This window comes from Gavialis gangeticus, unplaced genomic scaffold, assembly GCF_001723915.1.
Source record: "Gavialis gangeticus isolate Ggan-Ray unplaced genomic scaffold, GavGan_comp1, whole genome shotgun sequence".
Classification (NCBI taxonomy): Eukaryota; Metazoa; Chordata; order Crocodylia; family Gavialidae; genus Gavialis; species Gavialis gangeticus.
Window position 1 is genome coordinate 58865150 of NW_017728993.1, and position 20266 is coordinate 58885415.

General features: G+C 44.0%; 1 protein-coding gene across 1 annotated transcript in view; it reads right to left on the reverse strand.

The window, feature by feature from the left end:
• The window catches only part of XPR1 (xenotropic and polytropic retrovirus receptor 1), a 211179-nt gene that overhangs the window by 33095 nt on the left and 157818 nt on the right, over positions 1–20266 (reverse strand). Inside the window, exons 7-9 of the mRNA XM_019501780.1 lie at positions 13433–13620; positions 12999–13178; positions 1610–1775 (exon numbers count right to left, since the gene is read on the reverse strand). Coding sequence (XP_019357325.1) covers positions 1610–1775; positions 12999–13178; positions 13433–13620 — 534 coding nt within the window. The remainder of the gene's footprint in view (positions 1–1609; positions 1776–12998; positions 13179–13432; positions 13621–20266) is intronic.

Consider the following 20266-nt stretch of genomic DNA (forward strand, 5'->3'; position numbering starts at 1 on the left):
AAACTTTTAAAATTATCATAAGCAGAAGATAAAAATTTAAGTATTTGTTCTCTAACATTGTATATTTGCCAGCACGCAATCATCCGTGTTACCATTTCTCCTGTTTGTGTGGTTATTTCCATATAGAAACTGAGGGGGAAAGGAAGGAATGACAAGAGAGCCTCATCTACACTGAATTCCATGAACATATAGGAGACTTCCTTGAAACTTAGCAGGCGTACTCAAGGGAAGGTACAGAGTATATGAAACATCCTTTTTATCACTTAAAAAAGGCTGATTTCAAGTTCAATGTATCCCTTTAAAAATAGCCAAAGAATCTGAGTTTGTGCCTCCAAAAGAAAACATACCATCATTTAGCAGAAAATTCAGGAGCAACATATAAATTTCTAGGTATATTATTACATTCTTGAACCTGTTTTTAACTAGCCACTAAGGACCTGCTTTTCAATAAACACACTTGAAAAAAATCAGGCCATCAATATGCAAAAACTGTTTATTTTCTCAACCCGATGGAAACAGATCTGTTAGTCAATATTTCTCCCAGAGGCACTGCACCCTTATTCTAGTTTTCTCCTTGATGGAATATATAATCTATCCATTTGCTTGTTTTATTAATAGATGTTATTTATTTAAAGTCCAGCCTATAGGGAAGAGTTTTAGACTGGGACCCCAACATGGCTAAATGAAAAGTTTTGAAATATGCCAGAATGAAGAAATTAAGCTAATGCCAATGCAGACAGAAATCACGTTGCAAAATTTCTCAATAAATGTTAAAGAACTCACTGACAAAACTGTGTGTCAGTAGTTGCTGGTTAAAAATGAAAGAGTGCACACTGTCTCCAGGGCACAAAGTTAGCATTTTGCCACCAGGAGGACCAGTTAGAATTCAGACATCACTTCTTGTATCCCAGCTGGAAATAATATAGATGCAGGCTGTGCACTGCCCTTCTCCCTCTCTCCCACCTCAACTCTTCCAGCTGAAAAAAGATCCCTAACTGAGCTTCAGGAAGTATGACAAACCCTCGAAAAATACTGATAAGCCAAGAGGGAACTCACAGGGGTATATTAGGAATAAAGAAGACCCTCAGGGTAACTGCCAGGGAAAAATTTCCTCATCAGAACATTCTCCCTCTAGATTCTGCAGTCCTGGCGGACCACTTTATAGGACTCATTTTAGCACTAAGCAACAGCTACAAGCTAAGTATAATTGAACAGTTGGGAGCCTGTGTGGAAAAAACAAAACAAAACGAAACAAAAACTTACTAGTGCCTTGAAAATTGCTTTTTCTTTCTATTTGAGAAAACACACTTCAAAATCTTTTGGCAAATACACAAAGGTCACACCTGTCTTAGCACCAGGCTGTAACTGTCAGATTGGTAAACTGGGGTATTTCTGGAAGGTTATGAGAGATACAAAAATTACATTTCTGGGACTGTGTTTAGAAGAAACACCAGTTACACTGAAATAATTTATGTTATTGGTAATTTTTTTCTGAAAGAGATCAAGGCCTGTGAGAATTCTCAGTTTGCATCCTCAAGATTTTCCAAGCTATTTATACAGTGTGATCATACATATAACCAACTCATCTTCTCCCTAATCACTACTATACCTGTGACAGCCACAAGTCCAGCATCGTTGTTCCACTGCAGTTCAAAGCTGTAGAAACAGATCATGTATTCGAGGTCCATAAGTATCACAGCTAGGCTGTTGAGCTGATCGGCCAGCCAGAAATCTGCAAAGCCTACCTTATGGAAGGGAGCTGTGAATACCCGGAACTGAAAGAAAGGGGAAAAAAAAGAACGTTTACATGAAAAATGTCAGGAAAACAAATCAACAAGGTACTGCAAGGGATGAGACCAGGCTGAATAAACGTGAAATACTGCTCTATCTCCCAGAACAATCGTTGTTCCATTACTTCTTATGTCAGTGGAGAAAAAAAGTCTCATCCCTTACAAGAGTCAAACGTCCTTTTTCAGCAATCCATCTCTTCTCTTGAGTTCAGTTATCCACCCTTTCCTTCCTGGCTGAGGATCTTTGAATCGCTTAAGACTAAGCCAAAATCTTCCAAGTAAATACTCAAATCCCACTGCAAATCTAGAGAGTGTTTTACATAACCAGTCTTTCCCACTCCTCTTGTTTCTTCTCAGGAAGTTGCCTGAACTTCCTCCCATGCTTTTCTTCCATCCCCTCCCAACCTGCTATCAAAAATTCTGGACCAACACCCTGTTCACTAATTTGATCTTTATTCAATTTAACACACCATATAACACCTCAGCGCACATTTGTCTTCAACAGTGGGCCAACAATGGTAAGGGTTAAGGAGCAGGGGAAACACTACAACTCAGACTCCCTTCTGAATGCCAGCCCATTTTTCCTCCAAGCCACAACAGCACTTAGACTCCTTTTAAGCCAGGCAGTTTTCATGCTTCATTACTTTTGATTACAACTTGTCCTGTATGGTTAGTTATAGTAACCAACATCCAATATCTCAAAATGATAGCCCCAGCACTGTCCTGTAGTTCAGAAATTTATGAAGCTTTGCATTAATGAAAATATTGAAGAAAGCCAATCTTAATAGTAGTATACTCCTCTAAAGATGAATGCTGAAGGGGTAGAAGTCTGAAGAGAAAATAGTTACAGGCATCAGGCATGTACACAAGTTCCTCTGTTAACTCAAAGCACCCCTCATTAGACTCAAGGCACACTGCAGAGAATGCCAGCTCTGTTTTTGCTCATTTTTTGATTATGGAAAAAAAAAAAGAGAGCATTTTTTTTCTGTTGAAACAGAATGCAGAGGGCATTTAGATACATACCTTTTTGTGCTGCAACGCACCTGAGATCCAGCATGTCGCAGCAGACTCAACTGATCAAGTCTGCTCTGCATGCAAGCTGATGCGTGCCTGGCGCTGCCTCACATACATTTGTATAAACAGCAAAATGCAGACCAGTGCTGCGAAAATGGCGGTGGTGCGTTTTAGTTCAAAAGCATGCCACCGCCATTTTCTCCGTACTTACATGCATTTTGCCATTTATACACATGCAATCAACGCAGTGCTGGTTGCTGCATCACACATGTCAAAAAATGCCCCAAAAGACCCCAGCAGGTCAGAATGGTTTTTAACACAGTTGATTCCTATTTGAAATCTCTGGGTTTAACTTGTGAAGAAGCATGTTTGGCACACCGAACAGTGCTACCATTGTGTAGACCCTGTAGACCCTTGAAAGGATCTCAAAGCACCCCAGGGTGCTATGGCATTTTAGTTGAGAATTGGTTTGTTTACTTGAAGTGGGCCTGAGCAGTTCTACTTAATGGGTGACTACAGGACAGCTCCTTGAAAACTGGAATTCATTATGAGGCCTACACTGAGGAAATAGTGAGTAGTGAATGTGGGCTGAGCTTCACATTGTTGCAGTACACCTCTTAAATATGGCATTATTACACAGAAGTAGCAGCAACTATTGAACCCAAAAAAGGCTACAGACAGAAGTTACACATAAACTGGTTTAAGTGATCAGAAACCAGTTTAATCCTGTAACAGAACAGAAATTCAGTACACTTAAACTGCTTTCAAAATGGCTGAAACTGGTTTAAGATATACCTGGTTGGATGTAGTAGCAGACTTAACTGATTCAGGTCAAACTGGTTTATGCAATTTCTGTCCTGGACCTCCTCCCAGTTCAAGTTAACTCACAGTCCCCCAGCATCCCAGGATGCTTTGCAGCCCTGGGTTGTGCTGTCTGTTCTACTCCTCTGCTCCCTAGCTGGAGCACTATCAATGCTCAGGCTGGCTGAAAAGAGGGTGGTGGGGGAGGAACCTGGCACCAGAAACCAGCCAGGGTCTGCCTGACAGAGGGACACAACCCCTCCCAGGCTTTTCCCCTGCTCCCTGCCGAGCGGAGAGCATGCGTGTGGCCAGGCCCCAGCCCAGCCCAGCAGGCTAAGGCAGGGGGGAGGGGGTTTTAAACCCCCTCCCCTGCACCAACCCCAGCCGGGATCTGGGGGGTGGGAGAAAAGCCCACAGGCTGCCGGACTGGGTTGGGCTGAGGCCTGGCTACGCCCCCTGCTCTTCACTTCGGCAGGAAGCGCAGGGGGGAAAACTTCTGAGGGTTTTCCTCCCACCCTCTGCCCCCACCAGGCAGACCCTAACTGGGGCCCGGTGCAGGCAAGGGAGGGGGTTTACACCCCCATCCTCCTCTCTGCCTCATCGTGCCAGGCTGGAGTGGGGCCTAGCCAAGCTCCCCGCTCTACGCTTTGGTGGGAAATAGGGAGGAAATTCTCCGAGGGCTTCCCCTCCACCCCATGCGCCAGCCAGGCAGACCACAGTTAGAGTTGCTGCAGGCCAGGGAAGGCTTCCCTTCCAGCTTCCCTTCCTTCCCTTCGGCAGTGGCCAGCAGGCTGGGAGGTGTGCTCTAACACCCACCAGTTTTTGGTTTCAGCCACTGCAGGCATGTGGCTGCATTTCCAGAACCAAAAGTAAATCTCTTTTCACTTGCTTATTGGTTTAATCTATGCACCTTAGACTAACCTGCAAAGATTGAATTGATTCAGCCCCGGGCTTTTGACTGGCTATACTTAGCCAAAAGGACTGGCCAAGGAAATTTTTCCCGACTAACTCTTAAGGCTAGGGACAGAAATTACAAATAAACTGGTATAAGTGATCAGAAACCAGTTCAAATCTGTAACAAAACAGAAGTTCAGAGCAGATGAATGGCTTTCCAAATGGCTGAAACTGATTTAAGATAAACCTGGATGGATGTAGCATCAGACTAAACTGGTCTGGGTTAAATCGGTTTATTGAACTTCTGTCCCAGATCCCCTCCGATTCAAGTCAACTCACAGGATGCTTTGCACCGCCCTCATAAACCTCCCACTCGCAGGGTGGGTGGGCTAGCCTTGGCTCAAGCTGTCTACTCCAGCCAAGCAAGGAGGTGTGCTCAGCGCCCCTTGGCTTTTGGCCTGCATTTGGCAGGCATGTGGCTGCATTTCTGGAATCAAAAGTAAATGTCTGTCCACTTGCTTATTGGTTCAACCTACTCGGCTTAGACTAATCTGTGAAGACGGAATCACAGTGCCTTTCTGACTGTCTGTACTTAGCCTAAATTCTTATGCAGCCACATACACTTGACAATCTCTAGATGGATGCAGATTGCCTCTTCACTTTGTCAGCAAATGCCACCAGGTAGAAAAGAATCTTTCAGAAATATACCTCCACTATCCAAATAAAATGCCATTTGTGCACTATATCAAGAATGCAGAACTTCACTTCATCTCCAGCAGAGTGAAGCTTGGTAATGGAAACCTATTTACTGTATGAGACATACGCACACTAAGAACAGAATCTGCAGGGACACCACTCCAGAAACCACAGCATTCGCAGCCTCTTCATATCCCACATAACTTTTGGCGATTGTGGTATGCATTAGAGTACACCCAGTCAGCAAATTACATATAATAAAAATTAGAAAAACTTAACAGCTACTCTTTATGTGGTTTGTCTGCTTTTTGCATGAGACGTATTTAAAAGTACTGTGTCATTTTCCGCCATTAAAATGCCCTTGTATTTTGTTGAGGCATCCCGCCCTACAACTCAGTTCCACAGGGGCCAGCTCACTTGAGGGTATGTCTAGACTGAAATGTAATGTAGAGATGCACAAGCTAACTTTAACAAGCTGGTTTGGCTACTGGAAGCTAGCTAGCCACAGTAGTGCACAGCTCTGCACACGCTAATTTAGTGCTGAGAGAAATACCCTAGGTCACATATCTCTGTATGCAGACAAACCCTTAGCAAACCAAATTGCTACCCTACACAATTTTTGCACCATTTTTACTAAGTTAGTTAGATACATATATTAAGTTGGTACAATTATGTATTGAGACAATTATGCTGACAAAGCTATAGCACAAAATATTTCTGTTCTGTATTTTGTTTTATCTAGAGGTGCACTGATAAAGATTTTCTTGGACAATACCGACAGCTGATTATTAACCAGCCATATTGACCAATACTGATCCGATAGCTGATTTACAGAAATGCAGCCTGGCAGCTTGGAGAGCAGCTTCCTACACGTAAGTCTGCGGAAAGGAAGGGGTGTGGGGGAGGGAAGGGATATGGTGGGGGCAGATCGAGGCCTGCATGGTGAGGAAGGCAGTGGGGCAGGGGCAGGCACTGCCCAGCCAGGGCAGTGAATGTTACCCCGAGGCTGGGAGTAGGACGGAGCCACAGGTGGCACATCCAGGGGTCACAGGCAGGTGGAGGTGGGGGACAGCTCCCCACTGCTGTGCACACCCTGGGGAAGCATGAGTCCCCCTGGATTTTTGTGGAGCAGAGGCGGGCTGCCCACTGTGGACTCAGGGCCAGGGGCTGTGCCAGCTTCTTCCCTACAGGGGACTGGGCTGGGGCTGGGCTCGGAGGAGGAGGGAGCGGGTTGTGTACAACTGTGTGGAGTGGCAGTGGTGCTGGGAGGGGGGGCTATGCGGAATTCTGGGGTGGCTATAGACCCTCAAGCCCCCTCCCTCCCCCCCCAACACTGCCCCTGCTCAGGGCACTTCACTCTGCTGCCTTTTCCTTGGGAGCCCCCCCACTGTGGGGCAAGCAGGGAGTGCGTGGCCAGTGCAGAGCTCCCAAGGGAAAGGCAGCAGAGAGCCCTGAGCAGGGCCAGCACTAGGGGGAGCTTGGGGAGCTATAGCCACTCCTCCCAGCACCACCGCCTGCCTGCCCCAGCACAGCTGAGCCTGTCCCATTCCTGCCCACTCCGAGCTCAGCCCCCACACTGGAAAAAGGCTGGGGCTGCCCCTGGCCCCAAACCCACAGTGGGCAGCCCGCCTCCACCCCACACACAAATCTCAGGGCTCATATGCTCCCCCAGGGGTGCATGCAGTTTGTCCCCACTCCCTACTCCCCCTGGACAAACTGTTCGCAGCTCCATCCCACTCCTGGCCCCAGGGTCCCATTCACCACCCTGGCTGGGCAGCTCCTGCCCTTGTCCCTGCCCCACTTATCCTTCACCATGGGGGCCTTGATCTGCCCCTCCAGGCTCTTCCCCCCCAGACTTACCTGAAAGGCGCTGCTGTCCAAGCTGCTGGACTGCATTCCTGGCCACATGCATGGCGGCTGCACACATGCACACGGCATTTATCAGTGATATTATTGGCTACACTGGCCAAAAAAAGCTGATAGTTATAATGTTATTTTTCCTTTTATCAGTGCCAATCTGATATATGATCAATATATTGGTGCACCTCTGGTTTTATCGTATGATGACTTATGAGATGTTTTCCATTGTTACATCTTTTATATCTATCTGTCACACTTTACTTCATCCTCATGTAAGGAAGTGATTTGTACCAGCCATAGTTATGTCTCCCTCAAAAGTCAGAACCTAAAAAATCCCAAAAGGGAGAAACAAGACTGAGGAACACAGGCAGACAAGGCAATACGGATGTTCCACAGCTTATGATGATTTATGAGATGTTTTCCCTTCTAGCAGTAATTAAAACAGCTTTTAAATATCAAATATAAGAATGCTTTGCATTTGAAAGCTTATCTGATTTTATCCTAACTATATTAAAGATATTATCCAAAAAAATTCCTTGCTTCAAACATAAAAAGCATTTAGTAAACATGTCCAAATAATCTACTAGAGATTAAGATGAAACAGCCATAAAGCTCTTTGAGCAGTTAATGTTGATTTTTAATAAATCTGGAAATACTGTAAAATGTCCAGGGGACAGAAAGAAAGTGACTGTTATGCCAATATTTTTTTTAAAGGGTAAATGGAACAACCTAGGTAATTACAGACCTGTCAGCCAGACATTGATCCTAGGCACAATAATGGATTTGCTGTTATGAAATTTGATTGGCATAAGTTATCTTGCCCATTTTTAATGTTTCTTTCTTTTAACTTTTTCTACTTTTTAAAAAAAAAAAAAATAGTCAAGATATCTTTCTAAAAGCTAGATCCTATCTTGGGATATATGGCATTAGAATTTCATTGATTAAGGTGTTAGTACTGATCCCAAGACTCTCACATGGCTTTTGACTTTGTACCATGATATTTTCCACACAAAACTAGCATGTTATAAAACACAATTTTAAAAAATCAACTTGGCACACACTAAGCAGATTAAAAACTAACTGAGAGACTTCAAAGTGTAATTATAAATGGATAATCATTTTGAATGGGCATATTTCTAGTGGTGTCCCAAAGGAATTGTGTTTTGATGCCACGCTATGTAATATTTATTGATAACCTGGAAGATGACATATTATCATGATGGATAAAGTTTACAGATAACACAAGGATTGAGGGAAGTGGTAAATAATGAAGGCCAAAGATTAACTGATACATGATTGAAATAATTTTATAAATGGGGTACGTGGAAAGCACATAGGATGGGGAACTACCTTGGGAAGCAGCTATTCAGAAAGGGACTTAAGGTATGGTGGGTTTGTTGTTCAATAATCAACAAATTATGAGTTCCTACTGTCACACAGGGGCCAAAAGGGCTGTGTATCCAATGATTGCACTAAAAAAAGAAATATCAAGGAAGAATAAAGGATATAGTACCTCTATTGACACTGAAATAGTTTAAAAAGGAAGTTGAAAATCTGAGTAGCCACTAAAATTATTAAAAGACAGAAAAAAGTGAGACTTGACCAATCTGAGTAACTGCATGGGAAAACAAACAAACAAATGGTTAAGTCCTTCAATCTGGAGGACAAAAAAGTAATGTCCACAAACTGTAAACATAAGGTAGACAAAGTTTGAGCTAGAAATATGGGGCCAACTGTTAATTGGGAAGAAAAATAACTATCAGAACAATTTTTCAAAGGCTTGTAGTGGGCTCACCATTGCAAGTTTTTAAATCAAAAGTAGATTTTTCCCCCCTAAAAGGACCTGCTCTACTTAAAAAAAAGAATGGATCAAAGCACAGAACTTCCCAGAATGATTCAGACAGATCAGACTAGATCTCAAAGCAGTCCTTGCTGTCTTTATAATTTATGACTTGCATCTGTTTAGTGTATTTATATAAATTAAATAGAAAAAAGGGACCTGCTCTGAGGAGTGCTTGGATAACTGTTCACATTGTGGGGTACCACTCAGAGTACCTGTGAAAGCAGTTTTAAAAAGCATGTAGAACAGTCTCAGTAGTCAAATGAACAATGTATGCTTTCCCAGATGATTGGAAAAGGGCAAATATAGTGCCCATTTGAAGAAAGGGAAGAAGGAGGATCCCGGGAACTACATACCAGTCAGTCTCACCTCAGTCCCCAGAAAAAATCATGGAGCAGGGAACAATCCGCACGTTTTCGCCAAGGGCAAGTCATGCCTGACCAACCTGATTGCCTTCTACGAAGAGATGACTGGCTCTGTGGATGCAGGGAAAACAGTGGATGTGAAATACCTTGACCTTAGCAAAGATTTGATATGGTCTCCCACAGAATTCTCACAAGCAAGCTAAGGAAGTATGTGTTGGTTAGATGAATGGACTGAAAGGTGGACAGAAAACTGGCTGGATCATCAGGCTTAGAGGGTAGTAGTCAAAGGTTCAATATCTATTTGGGCAGCCAGTATCAAGTGGTGCCCCAGGGGTCGGTTGGTCCTGGGGCCAGTTTTGTTCAATATCTTCATCAGTGATCTGAAAGACGGCACAGAGTGTACCCTCAGCAAGTCTGCGGATGACAAAGCTTTGGGGAGTAGTAGATACACTGGAGGGTAGGGCTAAGATTCAGAGAGACTGAACAAATTGGAGGATTGGACCAAAAGAAATCTCATGAGGTTCAATATGGACAAGAGCAAAGTTGTGCATGTAGGACAGAACAATCCCATGCACCGCTACAGGCTTGGGGCCAACTGGCTAGGCAGCAGTTCTGCAGAAAGACGTATGTGTTACAGTGGACAATAAGATGGATATAAGTCAAAAGTGTGCCCTTGTTGCCAAGAAGGCTAACAGCATACTGGGCTGTACTAGTAGGAGCATTGTCAGCAGATCTAAGGAAGTAGTTCTTCACCTCTATTCTGCACTGGTGAGGCCATACCTGGAGTACCATGTAGTTTTGGGACCCCCACTATAGATAGGATGTGGACAAGTTGGAGAGAGACCAACCAACGAAAATGATGAGGGGGCTGGGGCACACAACTTATGAGGAGAGGTTGAGGGAACTGGGCTTATTTAGTCTTAAGAAGAGGGGCTGAGGGGGGATTTGATAGCAGCCTTCAACTACCTGAAGGGTGGTTCCAAAGAGGCTGGAGCTAGACAGTTCTTAGTGGTAACAGAACAAGGAGCAATGGTCTCAAGTTGCAGCAATGGAAGTTTTGGTTAGGTATTAGGAAGAACTCTCACACTAGGAAGGTAGTAAAACACTGTAACAGGCTACCCAGAGAAGCTGTGGACTCTTCACCTTTGGAGGTTTTTAAGACTCGGCTAGACAAGCCTCGACTGGAATGGTCTAGTTGGAGACAGTCCTGCTTTCAGCAGAGGGTTGGACTAGACGACCTCCTGAAGTCCCTTTCAGTCCTAATTTTTTATGATTTCTATTAAGACAAGAGAGTTTGCAAGGTGAATGCAAATTAAAAATACTGGAACTAAGTGTCTATTACTAAAAGTAAAAATGGAGATCAAGCAGTGGAATTGCAACAAAAAATGGTGAAGAAATGTTCTGTATAGTGGCTTCTCCACAGATTTCCTATACAAGCAGGCTGCTAGACAGGATTTAGTCACAAGGGTAAGCTTTTTATGATTCACAGATCTTCAGAAAACTGTTAGCTAGATTACACCTGTGAACTCTGTTTATTACAGTACTGACTTCACAAGCCGCTGTTTTCTGTTTTAGTGGTTTGGCTAGATTAACTTGTTTCATTATTCTGTTATTTCTGCCTGTCATCATCATTCCCAATGTATTCCACCAACTAATCGTTGCTTATTAATATATGCACAGCAGTTGCAATGCTTAATAGAAGGCACAATGAGCAAAATGCCTACTAATAATATATACACGTAACCTGAATGCATAAACCAATGCTTGTTATTTCAGCATTAGGAACTACAGGTGGAAAACTAACATAATACTTCTTTGGCACAAAGGTGTAGGGATCCTTTGTCACTGATGTACAATCAGCAGCAAGACCCAAGGCGGCTATCTCGCCTGAAAGCTGGGTTTGTGAAGACTTCATGTGCTTCTTCATGTGCTTCTTCCCTGGCTCTTTCAAGCCTGTAGGTTTAGCTGTGATAACAGGTTATGCTATAAAATGAGAGACTGTACATGTATAATCATACCACATGGGCCTGAAACTATGGAAACTGTTCACCCTGCACAAGATACTGTATTCACTTAAGAATTAATACAGTTCTGGAAAATACTCCCTTTATAACAGAGCAAAATGGAAGACATTTACATTGCAGAACATCTGGCAATGAGATGCCTTCCACTCCACAGTAGATAGAAGAGAGGAGGCAAAAAATTAATTAAGAACCCAAGTCCCATCTTCCTCATTTACTTTCAATAAGGAACAAGTCGGGGAGCCAGTGAAAATTCTTTCACCACAGGGAGCCAGTAAGTAGAGGTGGCCAGACTGGGGACTAAAAAGAAAGGAGAAAGGAATATTACTGCATCTGTAAAAGAAGCTTTAAGTATGACATGGTAATCCACTGACTAGCGAAAGGGAAAAGGACCAGAAAGGGAACCAAAGAGTCTCCGACTCAGTGTTTCTACCATCAGAAACTTGAACACTCAAAGAAATAGTCACCAACCAGTTGATCTCCATTGACTGGTAGATCACGGAGCCTCTGACAGTCGATCTCAGTCTATCAGAAACTCCACGATTGGGAGTCGCAGGTTGCATGCGGCTGAGCCGAGGCACTCACACTGCCATCCAGGCTGGGCTGGGTGAGTGGGGTCAGAGTCCGGGCTGCTTACCTGGGAGGCGGGGTGAGGGGCGGGGCAAGGGGGCACAGTAGATCCTGGGGTGCCAAACAGTGATCTTTATCATAAAAAGGTGGGAGACCACTAGCTTAAAGGTTAGTCAGTTGTGTGCACCTACAGCATGTAAGTAAAGCCATATTACTTTTTGCCTTTGAAATGTTCCTGATAATGTCAGTTGTTTATTCTCCATATTCCCTGGAGAATATGCCAAGACCCCCAAATCAAAGGCTGCATCTTTCCTCCTGCAGATCACTCAGTAGTTTTCCAAGGCAGACTGGATAAAAAGCCTCAGTGGAACCTAGCAGCTCAAAATAACAAATGAGACAGTGCAGGAACCAGCACTTTATTAATATAAAAGGGACACATGGAATGAGGTAAGGTGGGAGCAAGGATATCAATGGGTCAATATGTTTGAAAACCACTGAAAGTTTCAGACTCACACTTCTAACCCTAATATTGAATTAATGAGCATGTTAATATAGTTTTGCATTTAAGTTCTCTGATTAATGGCAGCAGAAACTGTTTTTTCTGACCAAGAAAGGGTATAGAAAATGTTAGCCCTTAGGAAGTACTGTTTAAAGTTATGAGCATGACAGAAAATAACCTTAGCAAAAGTTTGCCACTCAGAAACAAACTATTCTTTCCAATTGAGAACTGGTGTGTTTCACATTTGGGGAAAACTGCATTTTATTAGCTTTGTTTTCATTTTTGTAATCCTATCCAAATTGCTTAAGGTGAGCACACACAGGACTTGAGCAAAGGTCCATGTGCACGCACAGTTCTGCACATGTGAACATTTATATTATATCCTTGGTGTGAAGACTATTACAGATACAGAACAGACTGACAAAAAAAAAAAAATCACTTCTGTAACAATATTCCCAACAAACACAGGTAATTTCTTAAGCATGACCCTGTCCCATAAGCATACACTCTCAAAGCACACATACAAACTCTGTGGCATACACTTCAGCCTGAGAACTGCTAACACATTTTCACGCACTTCAACTATTAGAACTCAGTCACCCACAGCAATTTCTCCCAAGTTTTATAAAGTCCCAGACCCAGACTTACCAACAGTTTGAGCAGCCAAAACCGGGACTTGTAATACAAGGTTTTGGTGGGATTGATGAGAAAAAGCAACATAAATCCATACAAGATGAGTGGGTTCACCTGCATAGGGATATAGGTGAATTTACCAAATATACATGCCAGCAGGCTCAGGCACCACAATACCCCAAGGAATCCAGCAATCTAGTAAAAATGGGGAAGAGGAAAACAAAACAAACAAACAGTTATACACGTGATAGTTCATTGTGGGATTCAGAATTGCTTTATTATCATTATACAACAGAGAGCGATTTTCAACAGTATAATCAAATCAGGCACCAGTAGCTTCCTCTTCTGGACTTGGTAATTGTTTTACAATTCTATGCCAGGAAACAAGACATGATTTATCTTGCAGACACTCAGACCTCACAAGTGCTTTTGTGACTTGTTTTGTTTACCTCAAAGAGATGCTGATGGGACAAATTGCTACGAGGATTGAGTTCAAAGATGAGGACATGGTTCACTCCAGCCTGTCTCCAGCCATATGTGTTGATGCCCAGGAGAAAAAGGAATTCTATCAGGAGAAAGCCACCTCGATAGATTCTCACCAGTGGCCACACATTTGGTCCATCTATAAAAACCACACCTGAAGGGGACAGAAATAAAGTGCTTAATGAGGTAATACAAACTACACAGCAGACCAAAACAATTATCTGCTTTTCTGCTGATCCTACAACTAGACAAGAATAGGGTATACTTATTTATAGGGCCTAAGTACTCTAGTTATTAGAACAAGATGGGAAGACAGCACTTTGCCTTAATACAGAGAGGTTCAGACATATGACTGAGGTGTATAGGAGAACATCTGTCACTTGACCTCAATCAAGAAACAGAAGTAGCATTTGGCTATTCAAGGTGTTTCTTTGGCTAGAGACTGAACTTACATATAAACCTATTTAAGTGATCAGAAACTGATTTAAACCTGTAACAGAACAGAAGTTCAGTGCACGTATACAAGTTGCAAAATGGCCAAAACTGATTTAAAATAAACCTGGTTGAATGTAGTATTAGACATAAGTGATTTGGGTCAAACTGGTTTATGGAACTTCTGTCCCAGAACCCTTCCTGGTTTAAGTTAAATCAGAGTCCCCCAGCATCCCAGCATGCTTTTCAGCCCTGGGCTGGGCTGGGCTGGGCTGGACTATCTGCTCCAGAGAACAGGGCTGACCCCTCCCCTCTCCTCCCTAGCCAGAGCTCCAGCTGGCTGAGAAGGAGGTAGAGACTGCAGACACAGCAGTGTCTGCTCACTGCTCAAGCAGGGATCCCCCACTCCCCTCTCCCACAGCATGGACCCCAGAGGCACAGATCCCATCCAACATGTGGTCATGGTCACACCAACCCCATGCTAACTAATGCTGAGAGGTGTCTATGTGTGTGTCTCTCCAGTTTCACTGGAACAAAGATAAACAGAACAGTGTCTGCTTAGGGCATTTTGGAGTTAATCAGCAGGTCAGCTAGTAACACATCTACCATTCTTCCTTAAAAATGCTTTGCAAAAAGCTGTTTAAGAAGAACTTGAACTAATGACAGAGACTTTGTTCTCCTGATGGGCTGAAACTTTGTGGTTCTGATAAACTCCCTGCTGGCTTGCTGTCAGTGTGGAGGACAGAGAGAGGTGTGAGAAATGACCTGGCTTGCAATGAATGTAGGGCCTGTCAGTTTGCTGCAGACAGTATGAAGAAGCAGGGAGAGGGAGATTGAAAAGCTCAGTATCATCAACAGATGTATGCAGTCCACACAAGCAATCCTTCCCCCCAGCCCCTTTCGCCTCAGAGTTCTGCCCGGGGTCTGGCAACACTCCTGCCCCTTGAGCAGCGAACAGGGATTGGGGGGTGGGGAGACAGTCTGGCGAAAGCTGCTTCCCCCTCCCCCACCAGGCACACCCTGGCTGTGGATTGTTCAGGCCAGGGTGGGGGTTTAAAACCCTCCCTAATCATAAGTGTCCTGCTGGGGCCTGGCCACAACCCCCTCAGCATTGTGGAAGGGAAGGGAGGAATTGCTCTAGTGCCCCCCAGCTTCTAGCCTGAGCCACTACAGGCATATGCTTGCATTTCCTGAATCAAAAGTGAATGTCTACCCCCTTGCAAATTGGTTCAATCTCTGAAAGTTAGTCTAAACTGCAAAGATTGAATCAATTCAGGCTTGGGCTTTTTGAATGTCTGTTTTTTATGGCCAAATTGTCAGAGTTAAGCTTTACTGCATATTCAGGATTACATTAGTCTTCCCAAACTTTGCCTCCTATGAGAAAAATTAGGCTATCAGTTATTTTTTTTCTTTTATAAGTTCTTTTTTACCCAAAATCTTCTGCTCCCTGGTAACTAAATCTCCTTTTCATCTATTTCTGAACATTTCTTGAGAATTACTAGCTAATTCCATCTCTTACTCTGGCTATCAACAGCACCCTACTTGCCTAGTACAAAACAAGGAGTGAGGTCAAGCTGTAGGCAGTCCCAGCAGAATCATGATTCAAAGAAGCTCACTCAACATTCTTCACAGGCTATGTAGTTAAACTAAAAGACTCGTTTGCTCCTAAATTCAATACACCACACTGAGTACTGTCTCCTGGGCTACACATAATGACAATACTACAACTGTATTCAACAATTATGTGTCAAATAAAAGACTGCACTTTGTTTTTGTCTATTCAGTTCTGCCACCTGAAGTGGCAATCAGCAATTTAAAGTAGAAACTCTTTGTCTAACATAGATGGGTTTGTAAAATTTTATCATTCTGATTCCCTGAGGCAAGGTCTGTTATTGAAGGAAAAGTAAAATCATTGTTTTCATCAATTTCAGCTTCACTCAGCATCTTCCTCCTGCCTCTCACTCTTTAAGGGTAGCTAGAACACTCAGTGTAACTTCTATATAATTTTTTCACTCTTTTCAACCTCCCTTCACATGAAATCATGTTTTTTAATCATTTTCATCCACCTGTCCTTCATTCATATTTTATATAAGTTGGGATTACCAAGAAAATTATGAATAAAGAGGAATTATTCAGGAACTGTTTTAAATGTATAATGCATCAGGTAACATTGACACAAATCAGCAAAATAAATTAGCATTAAAAAGGTTTTCAGCCAAAAATGGTATACACCCTGGAAAGGATATTACTGAGGTTGGGCCAGTGAAACTATGCATCTGATGTTTTGGGTTTTTTTTAAAACTATGTGTAGGTCAGATCAAGAGGGTTATTTGCAAATATACGGGGAAAGTTACTCATGAAAAGGGAAAAAGGAGGTGACTACTAGTTTCATAGTTTGTAGGGTTGGATGTGACCTGAACAGATCATTGAGTCCAACCCCCTGCCATGGCAGGAAAGAGTACTGGGGTCAAACGACCCGAGCAAGGTGTTCATCTAGCCTCCTCTTAAAGACCCCCAGGGTAGGCGGCAGCACCACTTCCCTTGGAAGTTGGTTCCAGATCCTAGCCGCCCTGACCATGAAGTAGTGCCTCCTGATATCTAGCCTAAATCTACCCTCTGCCAGCTTGTGACCGTTATTCCTAGTCACTCCTAGTTGTGCTTGGGGGAACAGGGACTCCCCCAATGCCTGCTGGTCCCCTCTGACTAGTTTGTAACAGGCCACGAGATCCCCCTCAGCCTTCTCTTGTGGAGGCTGAACAGGTTCAGGTCCCGTAGCCTCTCCTCATAGAACCTGCCCTGCTGCCCCCTGATCATACGAGTGGCCCTCCTCTGGACCCTCTCCATGTTGTCCACATCCCTCTTGAAGTGCAGTGCCCAGAACTGGATGCAGTACTCCAGCTGTGGCCTGACCAGTGCCGCATAGAGGGGGAGTATCACCTCCTTGGATCTGCTTGAGATGCATCTGTGGATGCATGACAAGGTGTGGTTGGCCTTCCTGACTGCATCCCCACACTGCCAGCCCATGTTCAACTTGGCATCGATGATGACTCCAAGATCCTTTTCTGCCTCTGTACTGACGAGAAGGGAGTTCCCCAGCCTGTAGGTATGGTTGATATGCTCAGCGCAAAGAAGTCCTGACAATTCTGAACACAGGCTGCTTGCAAATGTTAAAAACAAAAAACCATCACACTTTACCAGAAGAAGTAGTACACTACTTCAATTTGGCCCCGCAGCATCTGTATAGATCAGGCACTCCAGCAGGGCTTTCTGGCTTTTTTATCTAATAGCTGATTTAATCAGCCAAAAAAGCCTCACTAAAGCACGTGATCTATACAGATGCTGGGCACACTGGGTCTAACTAACGTGCTGCCTCTTCTGGGGGGGGGGGGGTGTGGGTGGGGGGGGGGGGGTGTGTGGGGGTGTGGGGGTGTGTGGGTGTGTGGGTGTGTGTGTGTGTGTGTGTGTGTGTGTGTGTAAAAGCAGTCTCAGTGACTATTTTGTAGGAAGAAAAGATATGTAATGGATTCCTTAGACTGAATAGCTGGATAGAGTTGTCCTGATATAAAACACAGCCTAAAAAATCCACAGTTGATCAGAAACCCAAGTTAACACCTTATAACTTCATACTCCCTTGAGAAGGATAATGGTTGGGGGCTCACACATAGGACATAGGAGTGAGATATTCAAAACTTTGGGGTGACTAATATCAGAAAAGGTGATACTAGGCAAAGTCAACAGACAGGCACTGAAAAGAAACGATGGGAGCCTTCCTCCCCGCTTCCTTTTTTATATTTTGAAACTAGAAGATGCTATATCCAAATTAACTTTTACCATATTGCAGTTAGATAAGATTTCCTAATCTTTTCTTTACCTTCTAATACATTTTTGCTCAAGGTTTTCTAAAAAAAACCTCTGCCCCATGTGAAGATGGCCATGGGAGATGAGATATAACAGTGCCATATCCCAAATCTGCCAGTTTTTCTAACTAACAAATTTCTAGTCATCCCTCCCATTTATTTTATGGAGAAGTGGTTCTTTGTCTGTTGAGAAAGCTTTAGGAGCCAACCCAAGTTAGAATAATTAAACTATAAAGAACTGTAGAGCTGGAATATCAGAAGAATAAATATCACTTATGAGTTCTTGCTAGGTCTAATAGGGCTTGTCCTATTACGTGTACCAGGCCTCCTGTCAATGTTATATATAGAAGAGCCTGAATACCATGGAAGAAAACAGACCTTGAGGCCTATTTGAAGCTCTGAAAATAAAATAAACGCTTGAGTGCCATTCAAGCTTACAGTATTGCATTCCGCGCAACATGGAATAGTGACAATAATGTACTTTCCTGAATTGTTTTCTACATGATCTGAGATGACCCAAGAATCTGAGGAACTAACCTTCTGAGTAAGGACAATGAAAAGTCTAGCAGGAGGAACACCACTGAAATCAGTTTGGGGTTCAAACATAAGTCACTTTCTAACAAATATTTTCTTTTTAAGCTATGAGTAATTCTGTTCTGGGAAGTGAGAAACTAATGACTAGCCTGAACTACACAGTGGGAAGAGTGCACAAAGTCTTTTCTGCGCTGCTCCATCAATGCACATAAACCTGACCTGCCACTCTATTATTATGACAGCCCTTATTTCTGCTGAGTAGCTTGTTTTGGTATGGAAAATTGCATAGTGATTCTGTGACAGCACAAATTGTGTTTAGGACAAGACCACTTCATTATTGTTTATTTGTTGCCCCATCCAGACTTTTATATTCAAAGTCTGACACACAACACTTTTCGTTTAACCCACTGTTCCATCCAGCTCCAATTCCTTTGGTTACATCATTTCCTAAAATCCACCAGTATATGGGCTTCAGCTAACTCACCCCCTCTACCAGCTGACATATGTCAAAGCCCTATGGTCTCTGCCAAAAAAGACATACTGATAGTGGCATTGATGTTTTAACAGATACGAGGTTTTCTTTGTTCTGACCTGCCCAAGAGGATGACAAACTCTCCTCCTTCTCCTTTACACAGGCTCTTGTACGGTAGTTCACAATGCTATTATGGATCTTTGCCCACTACTATGAAAATGGTGCAAGCATTAAATTAGCCGCATCACTTTGCTAATGTGTAACAGGTTCCATATTCCCTAACAACTTTGGGAGGTGCTAATACAACCACATGAGTATTCACATTATCCCAGTCAAAAGCTATACCATTACCACCTACTGTATTTTCACAAGCAAGGAAAACATCATTATTGTGAGAGAAGCAGTTAGTCATAGCTGGATGCACAGAATCTTACTTGCTACCTTTTAAATCATCCCTTGCTGTCCCCATTTCTATAGACATCTAAGACCTTCAGGGCCAATAAAACTTTCAGCTTTCTGCAGTCAATAAATGTGATATAGGGCTAGTCAGTCCAACCCCATATGAGTCTGCATAACAAACTGTGAGCTACTGAATGTGACATTCTCTCTCTGAATCACAGGTGAGCAAAATACGGCCCATGGGCCAGATCCAGCCCATGAAGGCCCATGGTGGGTCTCTCAGCCTCACCTGGCCCAGGCACAGCAGACAGCCTGTGCCCTGGCACACATAGCTGGTCCCATTGCCCCTGGGAACACAGCAGGACTGGGGTGACAGCAGCCGAACTCTACTTCTTGGCAGCTTCTGTGGCTCCTTCCAACTGCTGCTGCCAGCCCTGGCCCCACTGCCCAGGCACCCCGGCCCAGCCACACCACACCCATTGCTGGGGGCTCTGAATGGAGCAGACAGGTGGAGTCTCCATGGAGATCAGCCTGAAATGCCCGTGGGTAGGGCATACTTAGCATCTGGGAGCAGGACAGGCAGATGGGGAGTGATTTCTGGGAGCAGGATGGGAAGGCAGGGCTGGAATTGGGATCATGGGACAGTGACAGCATGGGGCCAGGGCCTGTGGCAGAGCCAATCTGCTCCCTGCACAATGGATTGTGACCAGTCCAATCCAGAAGGGGGTGGAGCGCATGCCCATGACCTCATCCCCACTGCCCCTGCCCCAACACACGTGTGTGCAGGCAGCCCAGTACAGTGTAACTGTAAACTGGTGCAGCCTGGCAGCGCGGGATGGCTCCAGTGGATCATGACCAGATTAGGCGACTCCACATTGGTGGGCTGTGATGCTCTGCAACTGCACTGAACTGGGGCTACCCATGCAGGGGCAGTGGGGCTGGGTCGTGGGCATGCAATCCGCCCCCATCCTGGGTCAAGCTGGTCATGATCCGTCATGCAAAGAGTGGATTGTGCCTCTGCCCCAGCCCTGCCGCTATCACTGGCCCATGATCCTAATTCCAACCCCGCCTCCCATACTGCTCCTGGATGTCTCTCCCTATCTGCC